Here is a 19917-nt window from a genome sequence, read left to right as displayed (position 1 = left end):
CCACCCCCCACCTTTGTTAATGGGCCATCATCTGCATCATAATAGAACCCATTTAGCAACTGAAACTCACCACATGGCAAGGCTCAGGCAAGCTTGAGGGACAACCTACAATGTTAGCTAAGACCCCTAGACCACCTGGGAGTCTGACAACCAATCAGGGTACTCTTCCTGTGCCCCAGGAAATTCAAAGCTCAGAGAAAGCATAAAGCCAGGGAGCACACAGGATCTCAGCCCTTTTCTGTTCAGGATCTCAAGCCATGTGATCCTGACCACCATTAAACCATCTTTCCAAGCAGCCTCCATGTTTCCAGTGTCTTTGTCCCCACTTGGAACTGAACCCAGATGGATATTTCTTCCAACAATTGGCACCCCAGATGGGACTCCAAGCTAACCTAACCAATGGACCTGGCCCAGGTAAGCCTCCCTTGCTAGCAGCAGACCCATTGAGTCTGTGGGTAAGTTTTCCTGGACCTTGGCCATTTGGAACTAGGTTTTAAAGGGGTTTTGAGTGTTGAGCTCAAAGGCTGCTTGGAAAGAAGGTGAGTACCTCTAAATTTTAATTTTAAAGCATGGAAAAGCATGGGAAATATGTGTATGCCTGCATGTGTGTGAATGAGAGAGCCCTTCTCCCAATCACAGCTGGATCTTGCTTCCTCTGTGCATTTCCTAACCGCAGAAAGACCAAAAGTCTGGAGAGCATGGGGGTTTTGCCAGAGCACAGGACCTTCTGTTAGGGAAGGAGGAAGTGTGTGTGTGGGATTCCACCTGAGGAAACAGTCTGATTCCACCTCTTTGAGCAACCTCTAGCCGCACCTCTGCCTACTGCTAGCTCCACCAAGCCGTGACCAGTAGGCTAGAGAAAGCAAGGGGGGGAAGCCAAACGTGGAACTTTGTGTTTATCAGGAACGGGAGCCGAGTAAAAGGAAAGTGAGTGTGAAGGGGACAATTAAAAAGAGTAGAGTTTACTAGTGTATTTTAGAGAAAGCAAAGCAGTAGATTTATGTTTCCAAAACCCACTCTTTTTGTTGTTTAACTTTTACTGTATAAACGGTACCATTTCAGGCACAGGATTTGCATTCTTGTGCAAAATAGAATAGCACTGTTATCAGCACTGTTAGTAATGAAACATCTGCAAGAAAACCCCCAAGCTCAGAGAGCACCAAGGACCCCACAAATGTCCTTTAGCTTTTTTATATAAACTGATTTGCTGGATTTTAGATATTTTTATTAGAACAGTTGTCCTTGCTTTAGAATTTCCCTTTTTAAAGCAAGGGTATAAACATAAAAGCAATTTTTTAATCATTATAAACCTGAAAAGATTTGTCCCTTTTCAGTCGAGTCCTTTATTTTTTTCCCCAGAAGCCTTTATTTGCACCGCAGCTATGTGCAAATAAAAACTGATGGCCTTCCGCATATTTTGCACTATCCCCGCCGTCATCCTTGCCAGGAGTAATGGAAATTGCTCCAAGCCAAACCACAGAGGAGGAACCGGTCTACCACTCCCTCCTGGGTAAACAAACCCCAGTCCCTGCGCTGGAAGCCACGCCCCTTTCCCCTGACAGATCTCGCGGGATCCGGCTCGGCTCTGGAGAGCGGTCGAAGCTCCCCTCCAGCGTTTTCCATTCGGAAGGGGGCGGGGCGTAGAGCTCTCGCGAGATTAGGAACCGGCTGCTTGGCGTCTCCGCGGTGCCGGTTGCTCAGTCTGGCCGCGCGAGAAGGGCGGAACTGCCGCCGCTCTTACGAATGCGCTGCTGAGGCGGACGGAGCCACCGCTATGTCGCTGCCGGGCTCCCCGAGCTCTCCGGCCCCGCGCTGGGCCCCGACGCACGTCCAAGTGACGGTCCTCCAGGCGCGGGGGCTGCGCTCCAAAGCCAAAGGCGGCGGCGGCGGCGGGGGCAGCGATGCCTACGCCGTCATGGCGCTGGGCAAGGAGAAGTTCGCCACCTCGGTGGCCGAGCGCTGCCTCGGCTCGCCCGTGTGGCGGGAGGAAGCCACCTTCGAGCTGCCCTCGGTGCCCCGACGAGGCCTGGGCGTGGCCGGCGGGCCTGGGCCGAACGCCGTGCTGCAGCTGAGCGTCCTCCACCGCGCGCTGCTCGGCCTCGACAAGTTCTTGGGCCGCGCCGAGATCAGCCTGGGCGAGCTGCAGAGCGAAGGCGGCCGCCGCACCACCCGGTGAGCGGGCCGGGGGAGCCTCCAGGTTCAGGGGGAGTCTACCTGCGCGGGGAGGAAGAAAGCGGGGCGGCTGATGAGCCCCTCAGGGCCAAAACCTCTTTTTTTTTTTTAACTAAGATTGTTATTGTATTCCCTTGGCTTCCCTAAGAAAAAGCAGAGAAATGCGAAATTATATATTTTAACCCCTTTCCTTCCACACACACACCCGTTTAAACATCTGAAGATCTAATTGTCTGGATACCTAATTGTCAAGTATCTAGAGGTCTAATATTACACTTCTAGGTCTCTAATATCTGGAGAGCTGATTGTCTAAATAATTGCACATTAGACGTGTGCAATGAGATGACGGATTTCTTAGTCAAATCGAGCCTCCACCTTCAGGGGCAGTCTGTATGTGCGCACCTGAAATGAGGGGAATGTGGCTGAAATTGGCATGAAGCAGCCTAAGGGGAAAGGAGGGAATTTCTTGCAGTAGCACCTGTTTGTATGTTTTGTTGTAATATTGTGAGAATCCACCCATTTGGGTTATTTCATGATAAGGTGTATTGTGTGAGCCCCCCAAAAGTTTATAATGGGAATCCAGATAACGTTCCTTTGTTAGGAAAATAAAATGTTATTTTAAAGGCCAGGCTCATATTTAACGAAGAAGTTTTGGATATGTCAACTCTGGAAATTTTTAGTTTAGTTTTGTTCTTTCCCTTTAAACACTCATTTTAATTAAATGGAGGGGTGGAATAGTTCTGCTGGATAAAATTAGAGGCTAGCTAGCACATTTTAGTTTGTGCTTTTAATACAGACTGTCCTGACTTTTAATTAAAAGGGAAGCCTGTTTTTCAAAAAAATCAACATCCCGGTTTCAAGTACTGTTTTTATTTTTTATTTATTAAAAAAAAAATATGTGGCCACCCATCTCTCATGGTGACTCCATTCAACTTATAGAAATAAACCCCAATGTACAAAACCCAAAAATACTGCCAAGAAATGCCCAAAGAAGGTACAAAATGATCAATTCTTGTTTTTCACTCAGCAGCTAATATGCTGCTTCTGTTTAATAGCTGTTAATCTGCTAATAGTTAAAGATAAACCTACCCTGTATAAATGCAGTTATGTTCTTTTTACATTTTTCAAAGAAAATATTTATTACTTTTTTTCAGTAAAATTGGTTTTTGATACTGCAAACAAAAGCTGCCCTTTAAGAATCTAATAGAGTTCAATGAAATAAGTGTCTTATAGAGCCAAGGATGAATTTGCTTGTTTATGAAAAAAAAAACTAAACGGAGAATGATGTTTACAATTCTAAATTTGGGGACGGTGGTGGAATAAAAGAAGCTTCATTTTTAAATTCCAACTTGAACTGAAAAAGAATTGTAAACCAGCAGAAAATATAGTAATATAGAATATTGGTATAAAAATTAAGTTAGGAAACACATTGATGGATGAGCATGAGTAGACTCCAGTAATTTGATGAAATATCAATGAACTTCAAATGTTTGGAGATTCACTTTTTTTTCAAACTCAGTATTAATTCAAAGAGTGTACTTTTAATAGATCGAACTACTAGTAATGTAAGACTGGGGGGGGGAATGGGTAGATAATCCAAATGAATTGTATTAAGGTACCAATAATTAGGAGTTATTGAAAAAGAATGAAGATTTCAATTTCAGTCCAAAATGTAGTCCTATTTAATAAAAGATTGGGTTAGACATTTATCTTTGGAGGAAAATACTGGAATCTGAAATTCTACAGTTAATGAAAGGTTTCAGTAGGTGTGTCCTTTTGATCAAGATGAGAATATTTTCAAATGTTTATATGGCAATTTGTAAACTCATGTTGGGTGTGTTCCTTTTATAAAATGGTACATCATAAGATCGGGGCAGGTAAAGTATCTATATTCAGTAGCTGCTAGGAATGAGTCAGAGTTTTCTGTAACTCTTTACAGCCATGTACTGATTGTTTGCATTTTAACAGCCCCACAAAATGAGTTGAACAGATATAATAGGTTGAAGCATAGTAAATGATACTGTATTATAGTGTAAATTACATTTGTTTTTTGTTTTTTAAAAATATTCTGTTTACTGGTGTTTATCTGATGATATTCAGATGTTTTTTTTAATCACAAGGTAAATAGAGCAACAGGTATATATGTAAACTCCCTTTTCCAACTTCTCCCTGAACTAGCAACATTCAAATTCTTACGTTACAAAATCAAGTAGGCTGATTTCTTGATATATTTCCTTTTTTAAAAAAATTATTTCCTCCCATAAGTAGTTTTTCATACATTAAAAATCATTGTATATTCTTTGTGGTGAGAATGAATGTGCTTTGAAACATACCTATTTTAAAATAACAAATGAATTCTTGAATAGCTTCAATAGCAGAACAAGAAATTTTAACAGACTAGCTATGAGTCTGGAGGGGACGCGGTGGCTCAGGGGCTAGGACGTTGAGCTTGTCGATCGAAAGGTTGGCAGCTCGGCGGTTCGAATCCCTGGTGCTGCTGTGTAACGGGGTGAGCTCCCGTTACTTGTCCCAGCTTCTGCCAACCTAGCGTAAAAATGCAAGTAGAAAAAATAGGGACCACCTTTGGTGGGAAGGTAACAGCATTCCGTGCGCCTTTGGCTTAACGCCAAAGGTCATGCCGGCCACATGACCACGGAGACGTCTTCGGACAGCGCTGGCTCTTCGGCTTTGAAACGGAGATGAGCACCGCCCCTAGAGTTGACAATGACTAACACGTATGTGCGAGGGGAATCTTTACTTTTACCTATGAGTCTGGAAGTACTCTGCATTACCCCACAGAGGACATTTAAAAATAAACACAAATAGCATCCTTTACAACATTTAAACAATTATAAAAACATATGTAAAAATTAGGGGAAGTATTATAAACATGACTTTTAACAATAAAGATACAAGCTATCCATTTTACTACCACTTCCAGCTTGAAGTCTGCACAAAGAACTATTAAATTTATATACCACCCCAAAGCATCTTCTTTGCTCCTACAGAGTAACAAGTAGCAAAAGACTGTTATACCTCATGTAACAATGCACAATTTGTTCCCTATTATGTCAGGATTCCTGCTGCAGGATTCCTGCTGCAAAATAGCTGCATATAGTAAAAAGCATGATTTAAAAGTAAAAGATTAAATATTTAAGACTATTAATTGGTTGTAATTCTATGGCCTTTTCAAAAAGGTCTCAGACTGTTAAATATGCCAAAAAAAATTCTTTTGACCTTGAAGAGAAGATTCTAATCTTGGGAGGGAAAACTTAGTCCTTTTTTCTGCCATCCTTCCAGTCTGAAAAAACAACTAGATATAAATGAAATTATGTTCCAGTAATAATAGTTGAGCACCATATTCAATTGAATAAAACTATTCATTTACTATCACCATTGAATAAAACCATCCATTTAAAGTAAAAATAATATACATGCATAGTAGATAATGTATCACTGTTTTTTCTTGGAGTACAGAAAATGATACTTTAGAACAAAATACCATGATCCTTTCCTTTGGTCAGCAATGTTTTTAGACTGAGCTCATATTTCAGTGTTAGGAATGTAAATTACAATATATTATGATAACATTATTTTCTTAAAATCATATCAGGTATAGTTGATAAGTGGTAGCTCTCTTGTAAAGACTGAACTATAACAAGTCCAGCAGGCTTTCCAAGTTTACACTGACAAGTCTCGAATTCTTTGTACAACCATGATAAGCATCCAGAGAATGTTTGAAGGAAAGGCCCTGTTCATAACTTTCTTATTACAATCAGCAGCACACTGCAGCTAAGCCATTGGATTGGTTTTATAAAAGAAAACCAGAGCTGTTTGATCTCCTTATTTTTTCTGATTTAATCACCTTTACATCTGCAATTGATTGACTATAATGGCATCATATATTTTAAATCTATTGGTATCTTTTCATTTGAAAATTGTATCTTTTACAGCAATAGCCTTGTGGGTGGTTTTTGATATAAAAGTAATACTTTTCCTATCGGATGGCAAATACACAACCATGTTGCAGGTAACAGACATGGTATTGAACAGAATATCCCACTTAGCATCATATCACTTAGATGAGATGACCTAGTTGAAGAGCAGTTGCTCAATCTCACCTGATTGAGGGAGGTAGGAAAGAATGTGGAAAGTGAATTGCTTTTTATCTGGTGCTTTTTCTCATTCTGTTCCTCTGTTTCGTTCTTTTCCCAGGCTTGGTATGTAAACTTTTTATGCATGCAAATTTCTTATAAAATGGAAATTCTTAAAATTAAAGGAGAAATTGCATGAATACTGGTAGTCCTTGACTTACAACCATTAGTTTAACAACCAAAGTTACCATGACACTCGAAAAAGTGACTTACAACACCTCTTCCCACTTACGACTGTCGCAGCCATGGTCATGTGATCAAAATTTGGGCTCATGGTGCTGGTATTATTTACAGCAATGTGGCAACATAGGGTCACGTGATTGCCACTTGTGACCTTCCCAGTCAGTTTTTGACAAGCAAAATCAATGGGGGAAGCCAGATTTGTTCGATGGTTGAATGATTCATTTAACAATTGCAGTGATTTGCTTAACAACAGTGGCAAAAAAAAGCTCATAAAATTGGGTGCAACTCACTTAACCACCTTGCTTGGCAATGGAAATTTTGTTCCCAATTGTGGTCGTAAGTCGAGGACTACCTGTAAATAGATTCCTCTTTCTGCTTCCGAAATCTTTTTCTGGTAATAACTTTCTTCTTTTCTTTCTTTCTAGTCATGCTATCTCCTATGCTGTATCCAGTTCCATTCAAGACTATACTACAGTACTTGTCTTGGTTCATGTTGTACCTGTGAGGGAACGAAAAGGTTAGAGAAACAAGGTGGTTTGCATCTTAGGCTCCAGTAGAGAAGCAGTTTGTTCTTTGCCATATATTTCCTTATGCATATCAGTGGCATTTCAGTAGTTATCATTATATTAAAATCTTACCGAGAGTTTGGGAAACAGCCAGATCTTTACTGTGTTTTTATATTGTAGCAATTTAAAATTACAAAACTGTTGCATAATAAGAAACCCACCAACAGAATAGGGGGATCTAAAAAAAATGTTTCAAGATCCTATTAAAAGCAAAACTTTTCCCCAGTTATATTCTTGTATCTTAAGAGTGAAAGCACTCACTTCTCTTAGCAGCAGATAAATCTACATCTTCAGTTTAGATAAGACTCATCCTGTTTAAGTGCCTCAATTCTCCTTTCTAACCAGCTATATTTAAAAAATCTGGATGCATTATACTTCGATCAGAAGGTTTAAAATTCTTACAGAAACATGTTCCTCTTTTGCTAAACAGTTTGAAAATTTCCTTAAATGGGAATGATAGAACTAATTATTGTTTATGGACATATATATAAATGGATAAATAACTGAATTATTTATTTAATAACTTAAATTCACAGTAAATTATTATTATTTACATCTTTTTTCAAGACTTTCTTTTCCTAATATCTATCTAGATTTGATAGTTCAGACCTACCCTTTCTAGCTATGTAAGTATAGAGACCCTTTTTTCTGATATTGGTACATTAATTTTAAAATAAAAGAGCTATCTATAATTGTAACTATTTTGATGCAGCACATTTGAGGAATAAATAATTTAAGTGATTTCTTTTTCTCTTTTTTTACATTATCCTTTGCTGGATCAATATCACTAGGCTCCATCACTTCATTGTCATAGAGATTTGATTCTTCTTTTATTTGGGCTAAAACTCTGCAAGAAGTATTTTGGAATTAATGTCTTCCATGTTCCTAATTCCTGATTTTACTTTCCATGTATACAGATGGTACAAGCTTCACTCCAAACCAGGGAAGAAGGAAAAAGAACGGGGCGAGATTGAGGTGGATATTCAGTTCATGAGGAGCAACATGACAGCCAGTATGTTTGATCTGTCCATGAAGGATAAGCCTCGGACTCCCTTTAGCAAACTGAAAAACAAATTAAAAGGGAAAAGGGGCAATGGATTGTCAGACACGGCTTCAGCAATTATTCCTAGCATTACTCACTCACCAGCTGACAGTGAAGAAGAATCAAATGACAAGGAGAAGAAAAAATCAAAGTTCAAGACACTGTTCTCTAAACCTGGTTTGCATAAAAGCAATATTTCCCAGTCCATGTCTGTGCTACCCACACTCCAGCCTGTTTCAGAAAGAGTTCGACTTCGACCCAGTGACTTTCAGTCACAGTGGAGTGATGATGAAGATGATGACACTTTGACAACAGTCTCTGAGAGTGAGTAGCCTCTTCATTAAGAGAAGCATTTCATGAACTTCTTCGGACTGTGTCTAACTTTAAGATATCATACATTTTCTTTTTTTGATCAAAATCGAGTTCTCCCTATTTTTGAGAGAATGAAATTGTCCTGATGAGCTGTAGTATATGTCATTGGTTAAGTCCACTTTAAATAATTCCCAATCATAAATATATTGTTGCTAAATATCCTTAATTTGTATAGATAAGTATTTTCAGAAATTAGTAAGGGCCGTAATAGCTCAGGCTGTTAGAAGCCTGTTATTAGAACACAGCAGCCTGCAATTACTGCAGGTTCAAGCCCGGCCTGAGGTTGACTCAGCTTTCCATCCTTTATAAGGTAGGTAAAATGAGGACCCAGATTGTTGGGGGGGCAATAAGTTGACTTTGTAAATATACAAATAGAATGAGACTATTGCCTTATACACTGTAAGCCGCCCTGAGTCTTCGGAGAAGGGCGGGATATAAATGTAAATTAAAAAAAAATGTACTTAACCGAATTCTGATAGCAATGTTACTTTTTCTTTTCAGAGCCCTCTGCAAACAGAACCAGCAATAACGTACTTGGTCCCCCTTCTGTCATGACCCACAAGAGAACTGGTAGTGGAGACTCCAAGCAATTAAACCAAATAATTGCTGGCAGTGCCAAGAAGGATATGCATTCTTTATTTGGCCTCAGATCCAAAAATGACCCAGTTTCGAGGTCCAATCTGTGTATCAATGGTAGCCATGTTTACATGGAACAAAATGAATCTAAGAGTGACCTTGTTTCAAAAGAAGGTACTCCATCTTCTCCTCAGACATCCCAGCGAAAACGTCTCTTTTTGTCGCAGGAAAACCTGTCTTTTGAACGCGACAAGGAGCTTGAAAACTCGGCAAGGTTGCCCCTTGATAAATTGCCATCTGGGTCGTTGGAATCCTTTAAAGCCATGACTCTGCCATCGTATAAATTGCTTGCTGGTGGAGATTTAGTAGAAAATAACACTCCATTTGTTTCAGACACTCCAAAAGAAACCAAGGAGATCAAAAAACAGGAGAACAAGAAGTCTGGCTTGCTGTCTCTTGTGACAGGGAAAAAAGAAACAAAAACCAGTGAGGAGATGGGGAACACTGAAAGTTCTCTGAAGGCAAAGGAAGTGAAGCGTAATGAAAAAGAATCGGCCAGAAAAGAGACAAACCCTTTTGAGCTCCCTGTGGATGGCAAAAGGGGCCATGGCCCACCTAAGAGTAATGTCATAGATGTTGTCGTTGCAAAGACATCAACAAACCCTTTCAGTGAAAACATTGTGGAAGGAGAGAAACCAGAAAAGAATGCCGCTTCTGTGAAACCTTCTCAGACGAAACCTGTCAAACCCAGGTTAGTAAGAGAAATGTTTAAATTTCTGCTAATATCATCACCATCAACTTATTTTGTCTGGGCTGCCCAATTACGAAAACTGGGCAGCTTATAACATTGGAATACACAGTGAACAATTAAAAACATAATGCTAAAACATAACAGCCCCCCAAAAAAGCAGCCATAACAAACATACAAGAGCTCCACAGACTCGCCAGTTAAGAGTTATATGCTGCCCAGAGTCTCTTTGAAGAGTGAGATGGGCAGCATATAAATTGTATAAATAAAAGAAATAACTTCAGGTTTTATAACTGAGCCAAATCTTAAGAGCTTTCCATAACCTCAGGAAAGAGGGTGCCATAAGTATCTCGGATGGGATAGGATCGAAGATGCTGTTCCAAAGGTCACAGATAACTTAGCATATAATGCATTTAGTAAGATTGATCTTTTACCTGGGGCAGGTATAAATTTCAGGGTGTATCTGATCTGGGTATTTAGCAGCCAGATCATTTTGCAGGTGACATGCATGGCTCTGTCTTCTTGAAAAAGGAGAGTAACATATGACCTTGGCAGGCTACTTTGGTTTTTTTTAGGAGAAAAAGTAAAATAGTAGTTATTCTTGCCTTCAGGGTAGAAATGTTCCTCATAGAGGCTCTACAGCTGGAACATGAAGAGAATTGGAGGAATTATTTGAGAAGAAAACTGGGCTACATATGCTGCATAAGCTGATTATATTTGTAAAGTGGTCCACATGTTTCCAAACTAAATGTTTAATCAAAATTCGTCAATATAGATACTGAGGACTATTGATTGTGACTCAGGTTCATTGTTTTATATTGGCAATATATATATTATGTGCTAACTATGTCTTGTAACTTTGACTTTGTACTTAACTATATTTTAGAGACGGATAAACCTTGCATTTGTAAGGAAAGTGTGCCTATCAAACATAGTGCTGTGCTTTCTAACTTTTGTGTCTTTTGCTACTTTATATATTTGAAGGCTTTGCTGCTCATGAAGTCTATTTAATCTGCTGAGATTAACAAAGTAATATCTTACATCTTTTCTTTCCTAAGATTTTATTGCTCTTCCATTTACTCTATTAAAAAAGAATCACAACATAAAAGAGTATGCTTGGGTGCTTCACTAAAGCCCTGTGTCCCTCCTTATTACTAACATACAGCAACTTTTCTAAACTTTTTATCTAAAGTATGTCTGCTTGTCTCAGGTTGCATCTGCAACTGACATGCAGGTTTTATTTTGTCCCTTCTTACAGACTGGGCGTGTCTTCAGAGGATGAAACCAAAGCCACCTCTTTTCCTCCTGTTCCTGTTCCTCTTCCTCCTACTTGCTATCCTTCAGATAATGAAAATAATCCTTTTACTTCTAAATTTGATGCAGAACAGAAAACTCGGGAAGTCGGTAGGTTTGATAGCTCAAAGAATATTTCTGTTAATAATCCGTTCACTACAAAATGGATGCAGGATTCTAGAGACCTGGAATGCTCTGCCGTTTCTACCTGCCTTCCTTCAACTTCTGGCCACGAAAATAATCCCTTCACTCCTAAATGCGGACAAGAATCTCAGGAGATGGAAACCTCTTCCTTATATTCTCTACAATCTACAGCTTCCATTACTGAAACTCATACTATTCCTTCTCAGCTTTCTAACATTAATGATCCCTCTGTAATCAAAGTAGGACAGGAATCTGAAAGAATTAGAAGTCCTCCCACATCTATAAATTCTGTTTCTTTAACCGGAAACATAGATAATTCCAAGTACACTGATGAAAACTTAACTAATCAAACAGATACTATATCAAACTTCTCTGGCTCTCTATCTGAGAGTCTTCCACCACAGTCTTCTGACCTAGTTAGAGTGAACCAAAAATCCTCATATGACAAAGTGCATATAGTACAGCCTTTTAAAGAAAAGAATGGGATGAAAAAGTCGGTAGCCTTTGCACTCGATGAATCGAAAGAGGATGTAATAAGTAATCATAATGACCGTGCAGATGAAGATTCATTTGAGGTAAATAAAAATAAAGAAGCACTAAATTCATTTGAAAAGAATAGCCTCCAAGTAATTGAATTAAACATAGAAAATAGCTGTAGCTCTAAGCCTGATGAAGACAACATAATTTCTGTTCATACTAGTGGGAACCCCTTAGAGAAGGAAGTTGAATCTGGCTTATCTAAAAAGGAGCCACTGGAACCAATTGCAAGAGTCCTCATTCCTCTGCAAAGCAAAATGTCAGTTCCTGAACCGAGTGACAAAACACACACTGTGCCACCAAAACCAGCACCAAGAAATGGTTTGAAAGTGAAAAAATGTGTACCTCTAACTGATGAACCAAAAGGAGAAGATGTATCAAGCCATGCATCTGTTCTCAAAAAGGTTTCTTCAGACAGTTCAACCTTTAGTGAAAAGCCAAGCCATATTTGCTCACTAACTTCAGAAATGGCTGTCCTTCCTCATAGATATGATAATGGTAATACAGATCCATCTCAAAGTATTAAGGATGACTCTAACCACATAATGAGAACATCACTTGGGATTTCAGGTCCTGGAGAGATGAATGTAAAGCCCATTACTCTTCCTGTTATTCCAGAAGTAGCTTCAGATGATGAGCAATTAGGTGATTATCAGCAGAATCCTGAAAGTATGACATTAAGTGAAGATTTGTCAAGAAATGAAGATGGCTTTATGAACTTGTGGGCTTCTGCTGAGAGGACAGATCTGACATCAACTAAGAAAGCTATTGGAGAGACTGTATCAGGTCTCATGCAAATGAGTAATTTTGGCAATTCAGCCAACATATTGTTCAAGGAACCAACCAACAATGTACATAAAAACCCAAATCATAACCTAACAGGCATAGAAAAGGAGTGTGGAGAACATTCTAACAAAGATAGGCAGGATGATTGTCCCGAGTCTTCTGCTAAGCCTGTTTCTCTTTACCCTCTGTCTGATTCTTCTCAGTCTTGCTCTGTTAGTTCTTTCCAGTCTGATTCTCACGGCTTTAATAAAGCAGAATCTCCAAAAAAAGCTACAGCAGAAGAATTGGATGCCAAAGTGGAAAGCTCTGGCAGGAAGAAGCTGCTTCAGGCATGGGTTTCACCCTCTGAAACACATCTTAATCCTGGTGGAAATTCTGCCAGACTCAGGTGAGAAGACAAGATGGGAGATGGGAGATCCAATATAAAAAGCATTAGCTGCTGTTGCATCCTTGATATCTCTCTTCTTGGTGGGAAGGTGGAAAAGCCAACTTTATTTGTAACTTTAATAAATGGAATGGGGAAACAATAAGTCATGGGGATATACTCAGTACATCCTGGTTTACTTCTATTATTTTGTCATGTATCTCTAATTTGTTATGAAAATAAAATAGTAAAAGTAAAAATCCCCTACTTTGGCATAAATTCCTTGGAGAAAGGGCAGAACATAAATGTATTAAGTAAACCTTTAGTCTTTTTTTGAGCATGTTATTTAATACACACTGTCAACTTGTAGTTCCACCATGTGGAGATGCCAGCCGTACAAAAGTTTGGAAAAAAGTGACCTTGTAGGATTCATGTGTGCAGTGCTCTGTTACATCCAGAGTAAATCTGTATGTTGTTCACTGTAAATGTTATGTCTTTTAGACTTCATCCTGTGAAGCCAATGAATGCTACAACTAACCAACCATCTGCAAAAACCTTGAGCATAAATACTAAGATGCTGGATAATCAAACTGAAATCAATATGAAGGTACTTAAGGCATTTTTTAAATGTATGGGCAATCTCTGGTTCTGTAATTGCTGTTAATTCTCACCATAGAGTAAAAGAAAATTGAATATTAGAATATGTTAAAGCACAGTGTAATATTCTATTCAATTTTTATTATTACAGTCCTAGACCAGAGACCAGAACAAATAAAAACACTCAATAAATATACAATTAAAAATTCTAGAATAAACAGCAATAGCACTTAGACTTATATACTGCTTCACAGTGCTTTACAGCCCTCTCTAAGCGATTTACAGAGTCAGCCTATTGCCCCCAACAATCTGAGTCTTCATTTTACCCACCTCGAAAGGATGGAAGGCTGAGTCAACCTTGAGCCTGGTGAGATTTGAACTGCCAAATTGTAATCAGCCGGCAGTCAGCAGAAGTAGCCTGCAATACTGCCCTCTAACCACTGTGCCACTAACAGATAAAAATCTATGATAAAATCCAGTCTGTCAATTATACATGGTCTAATATTTTGTAGCTGTGGTTAATGTGTACTCCTTGTACTCTGTTTTTAACTACTTTTTTGTGAAGATAGTAGTTGAAGGATAGTATAATCAATTTTAAAATATGCCTGACTGGAGAATGTATGAATTGCATATGCTGAAAATTTATGAAGTTTGTAAGAGTTTGATTTTATACAGAAATTAGACCTTGGTTTTCGTAACTGAGACAGTTGTAATAGATGGTTTACATGTGATATATTAAGAAGATTGCCTTGATTTTTGCTGGTTTGAGCAACAGCAACCAGAGGTGGGCTTAGAAAGACTTAAAATCTTCACCTCCATTAATGTACTTGGTAATGTTGCATTTTTACATTTTTGTGATTTTTTTAAAAAGTGGTTGCTTTTAAGCATTACTGAAGCATGTTTGAAGTGCATGCTCGATCCCTGAAGCTAAAAGCTGCTTTCTGATTTTTGAATCTATTCATGACAACTCTTTCTACTGTGAAATGACTTTTCCCCCCTCTTTTTTCCCTACAGAAATATGACCGTTCAGATCCTGCCTATGCTTATGCTCAGTTAACTCATGATGAACTGATCCAATTGGTCTTGAAACAAAAAGATATTCTTGCCAAGCGAGATGTCCAGGTACGAGAACTGGAAGACTATATAGATAACTTACTTGTTAGAGTCATGGAAGCAACCCCCAACATTCTTCGAATTGAAGTCCACCCCAAAAAGAAAGCTGGAAAGATGTAAAATGACACCTCAACCTGTATGAAGACCTTTCTTAGTCAAACTTAAGGAGTAGAGAATGTGAAATGAAATAACTGTTGCTTTATCAAAACAAAGGTTATTTATTTCTGTGGGTAAAATTGGTTTTCTTGTCTTAGAGACTGGCTAGCTATAAACCAAAATGACAATCTCTTTAGATACTCTTCTAATACAAAGCACATATTTTGCTTCTCTGTTTATGATTAAAAGTATGAGCTTATGAAACTTCAAGAGAGCTATGTGAATCAGCTTTCTACTGTGAATAATACTGTACTTGGAGCATTTATACAGAATTTTATGTAAAGCTGAAAAACATTTGCCAGACTTTTCAAATTTCTATGGGTAATCCTAAATTTTTGTGCAATATATACAATCTTATCCTAAGCAATCTCATGCTAATTCACTGAAAACACTGGAATATCATCAAGTCCCTCATTTTAATTAGCTGGAAAATGAAAATATTACTGGAAAACTGGATGCCTTTGAAATCGTGACTTTCACAGGTTCTTATCAGTTGGGGCTTATGCTGTGGATGTTTACAGTGGATTGTGTACTGAGCTACTTGCATTATTCATTTGGGAACCATAGGTAAAAAAATTACATAGTAACAGCTAGTGAACAAACATTGCTTGCTTGTGTTTTCTACATTGAAATAGCAAGTGAATATGCAAAACTTCAGTTCAGCACTGAGTTTTATAATCTCTAATTATGACTGGTTTGGGGTCCGTTGTATTTGATTTGGACTGGAACAAACTGGCTAAGAGCACTAGAGCTATTGCTCAGTTGTACGTGATGATTTCTAAATAGAGATTAAAGCAGGGATAAGTAACCTTGGGTTTTAAAAAACAAAACTCCAGAAGAAGTACTAGGTTGTTATTCCTCTATGACTTTAGAAATGTGGATATAACTGGAATGTTCCCAGACTTTTAACAGTTTGAAAGTACATATTCACATGATTCTTAATTGGCCATGAATATTGACTGAGCTTGCTTTTTAGTCACCTCTTCTTTGTTCAGAAATTGATTTTTCTTCCTTCCCTTTTACTCAATAAAGTTGCCAGAATGTCTACCTATTTGCAAATACTCACACAAAAATTCCTCTAACAAGTTTCTTTTCAGAAAATCGTAAGAAAATTGGTGTACTTAAGTCCTTTTAGAATAACAATCTACTTAGGCTAGTACAATTACTTTTGTCAGGAAGGTCAGATAGTTTTGGGGTTCCAGAAGTCTCTTTCTTGAGTTCTTCCAGATTCTGTATTTTTCAGAGATATAATTGCTTGTGATGATTATTATGGGTGAAAATAATAGATAAAATTGTAGACTTTCAGAATCCGTAACCGATGAGCAAGCAGTTAGAAATCTTTTAGGTAATTTTTGTTAAGGTGAAGAAAAGGCATTCTTTCTCATAAGATGCCATGGCAAACGTATCTGCAATTCTTGAATACTTTCCCCCCTTTTCTATGCAGTGAAACTTTGGGTTAAATTTTGCTCCTTTTCAGGAATTGCTGAGCATAGTCTCCATGTATAAACTCTTGTAATTCCAAGCATTTATTTGCTAAGTACAGAGCTGTATATGCAATATTGTCAAGTTTTCCTTTCTTCTTAAGAATATCGTATGTTTGAAATGAACAAACCTGAATATCTGATAAGTTGCTCAAATCTGAGCATATTCATTGATACTTAAATTCCATTTTATTTGATCAAGAAAACTAAACAGGGTAGTATTGATGTGAGAGAATCTGATGAAGAGAGTCAACAGCAGCAATTTTTTACATTGAAGCATTTATTTTGGAAATCTGGAAGCTTTGTTTGGGCTGTGTTTCTGATATAAAGGTTTTGAATTGTCAGGCTTTTCCACAGTTAACTTCTCTTTCCCAAGAGGTAGAGAAATGTAGCCTGATCTATTTGTTGCAGTAATTAATGGAATACATACGAGATCTACATTATCTTTCCATAATAAATAGCCTATATTGTTTCTGATAAAGACTAAGGGGAAACATTCACATTTTAAACAGACAGTTCATGCAAGGTTTAAAATAGATAAAACTTCCTTTTTCCTGTGAAAATAATAGTATGTGATAAATTGGGAAGAATAAATATAGAACTTTTAAATCTTGCAAACTTTTAAAATGGAAAGTTAAAGAGGTTTTTAATTCTAAAGCAGGACAATGGATACATGGGTGAGATGTGCCTTGAAAGAAAGAATACATACTCCAGATCTAGTAATATTTTATTCTGGATGTAGTGGGAAAACCACATTTTCTATGCGTATTTTAAAACTTACTCTGAACTGGGCATCTTCCTTTTTATGATTTACAACAAATCCATTGTGTTAGAGATTATTTAATCTATCTTTAAATTCTGTTTTAGAAGGTAGAAACTGTAGAGATTAGCAAGGTACTTTGCAGAATTACACAAATCTATGCATGTTTGTTCTAGCCACTCAAATCTACTACTGATTCAAAATTGTTAGCAATCACAGCTAGCTGATTAAATGCAGGTACCTGCAGCAATCCAAATATTGTTTAGAGACATTGAAGAATTAACTTAATCATTTGCTATAGCTGTTCATTATCTTCCTATGCACTTTAATGAAAGATCTGTTTGGCACTGAACAGTTCTTCAGTCCTCTTATTATACTTAGTCACCACACTGGATTATAATATAAGTTTGTCAGCTACATTTACTAACCAGTGTACTCTATAATTTGGCAATCACCAAAGAGCAAAATAGCTTAAGTGGCTACGGTACTCATGTTTTGAGAAGTAGTAGTTTATATGACTTGTCAATGCATTCATAACCTAATTACATATTTTAAGGTTTGGTATGAAATGAGTAATATATTTGAATGTCAGATTCTAAGAGAGGTGTAGATCATACTCTGTTGTTGCCATAAACTGAGTGTGAAATTTATTGAATAGATATGTCTGCCTCTTCCTATGCAGTATAGTTCTAATTCTGAGGAACTATAAAAAGTTTCTTTTTGCCTCATTTGTTTGGTAGAGTTAGAAGAAGCATTTTGGATTTTTCCACAGAAAAAAACAGTGTTCTGGCATATTGAAGGCAGTATGATATTGTGAAATTGCTGGTACTGAAATGTGTAACAATACATATTTTATACGTAGAAGAAAAAAATTTGGAGGGTGTTTTAAAGTCTGGCTATTTCCCTCTGCTGGTTGTAGCATAATGCAATATGCTTTTATGAAAAGGCATGCAGGAATTTGTATTGTGGGTCTGATTCCAGAATATCAAATAGCTGCTTTAACACCATGTTCCCTAGGAATAAATTTCTGAAATAAACTGGAATTATATTCTAAACATGCCTGCTAATAAAATGGCAGGTATCAAAGCAAACAAAAAAGAAACAAAACAAAATTTTGAGTAGATTGAGAAAATCCAAATTTAGAATCCTTAAACAGTGAATTTTAATATAAGTTCTAGTAAGATAGCATAGTTATTGGTCATTGTTGTTGAAAATTATGGGAATTGCAATCTCAGAAGCGTGCTAAATTTTCCAACTTGAAACAGGCTGTCTGCAGTTCCAATAATTGGAAAGGTCCATTTTGTGTTTAGAATGTTCCATAATAACCTTTTGTACAAGGTTGATCTCAACACACACAAAGAACACTAAATTGGGATAGTTTTAAGTCATAAATGTATGTATTTAATGGGGCAGTTTCACATATTGTGTAACATACAATGAAGGAGTTACATCTGGGCCCAGTTGTTGCCAACTTTGTCTTCTCGCCTTATATATCACTCAATATATAATGTAGAAATAACAGTGCCTTAAAATCAGTATTTTACTGAACGATTTAAACATAATCAGTTCATGTAAATTCTTAAGTTTTAATAAAATGGTTATGCAATGAATAGTTTGTGTCCCTCTGTATATTTAACATAGAAGGATTTAAATGTATGTTTATGCTTTGTTACAATTGGTACATTGCCTGATGGTTTTTATACAAAAACCTTCAGCCTTACGAAACGTTAAAATAAAGTTATTTAAAGTTAAACAAATGTGTGTCCTTCATTATATATTTTATGCACCGATAGACCCAAGAATGAATAAGCACATTGACTGTTTAGTGAATATCTGCTTAGAAAGCATGTATCCAATCCATTGTTTAAACATAATTTTCTTAATGTGAATAGAATAGAATTCTTCATGATTCTTTATGAGTGTTTATGAAGGCAGTTCTATGAATGTGATAAAGATTAGCAAATGAGGGAAGCAGAACATCTGTGAAAGTAAATAGAATACTTAACTAATGGGTCATCACTAAGTAGGGAATAAAATGTACTGTGTCTTTCATTTTGAATGCATTTTTTAATATAATAAAAGTTTGTGGGAAGTTAGAATTTTGATGATTGGGGCATAAATCTACTGTACTTTTATATGCTGATGTTTCCAGATGTGCAAATGCTGAACAATGTCCTTAAATGTCTTTTTTTGCAGTTTCTAAATTTTTCCCTGCCTGAAAGGGAATGATGTGAACACACACACACACACATTCCTCAAAACAGGAATGAAGTTTTAGGTTGTGGTGATAGATTTTAATAGGATGTAAATTCAGCCTAATCCTGTATTTCATACCAATATTTTAACAACCAATGACATCTCTTATTCACACTACAAACCTAATATAGAAATTGTAGAAAATAAGATTATGGATGTGGATGATCAAAATCATCCTGATTTTATGATACTGAGAACATTTCTTTTTCTAATTTCCTCTGTTTTTACATATTTGGTGAGACTGAAACTTCAGGCTATTTTACATGCGTATTTCACTTTCTATTATTTCAATAATCTATTGCTAATGGAACAGTTGGATTTGAAAAAAGTAAAAGGTTTTAGGATTTTTTTAAATGATTTTTTTTACAATTTGACAACATGACTAGTTCTAAATGAGAGTATGAAAAGTAGTTCCAATTTTAAAAAAAATCCTGCAGTTAAAAATGACAACATCCTGATAAATGTGCTTTTTAAAATAATAATAATAATCCTGCATTGCCATATCAAAACTTGGTCCTTTGCTGGTTCTGCTAAATAGGCTGGAATAGGCTGAGCCCAATTTGGAAAATAATTGTTATGCTAAGTCACTGCACGGGAAGGAAGTGGATTATCTGAGC

The 19917-nt window shown here is 37.2% G+C and overlaps 1 protein-coding gene across 2 annotated transcripts; it reads left to right on the top strand.

Moving 5' to 3' along the window:
- Positions 1 to 1654: 1654 nt before the first annotated feature.
- Positions 1655 to 18820, top strand: RAB11FIP1 (RAB11 family interacting protein 1). Of its 2 annotated transcripts, none has more exons than XM_058194395.1 (6): positions 1655 to 2172; positions 7993 to 8441; positions 8991 to 9816; positions 11072 to 12961; positions 13439 to 13544; positions 14549 to 18819. In XM_058194395.1, the coding sequence occupies exons 1-6, from the start codon at positions 1775 to 1777 to the stop codon at positions 14765 to 14767; spliced, it is 3888 nt and encodes a 1295-aa protein (XP_058050378.1). In that variant the 5' UTR covers positions 1655 to 1774; the 3' UTR covers positions 14768 to 18819. The 2 variants fall into 2 exon arrangements, with proteins under 2 accessions (XP_058050378.1, XP_058050379.1); XM_058194396.1 differs by lacking the exon at positions 1655 to 2172 and adding an exon at positions 6945 to 7026 and having other exon boundaries at positions 14549 to 18820.
- The last annotated feature ends 1097 nt before the right edge of the window (positions 18821 to 19917 follow it).

The sequence above is a fragment of the Ahaetulla prasina genome, chromosome 9, assembly GCF_028640845.1.
Source record: "Ahaetulla prasina isolate Xishuangbanna chromosome 9, ASM2864084v1, whole genome shotgun sequence".
NCBI lineage: Eukaryota > Metazoa > Chordata > Lepidosauria > Squamata > Colubridae > Ahaetulla > Ahaetulla prasina.
Note: the sequence above shows the minus strand (reverse complement) of the source record. Positions and strands in the feature narration are given on the sequence as shown.

Excerpts from the sequence above, each read along its gene's own strand:
- RAB11FIP1 (XM_058194395.1), top strand. The coding sequence starts at position 1,775 with ATGTCGCTGCCGGGCTCCCCGAGCTCTCCGGCCCCGCGCTGGGCCCCG. Across the intron at positions 12,962-13,438 it reads GGAAATTCTGCCAGACTCAG|ACTTCATCCTGTGAAGCCAA; the intron begins GTGAGAAGACAA and ends TATGTCTTTTAG. Across the intron at positions 13,545-14,548 it reads AAACTGAAATCAATATGAAG|AAATATGACCGTTCAGATCC; the intron begins GTACTTAAGGCA and ends TTTTCCCTACAG.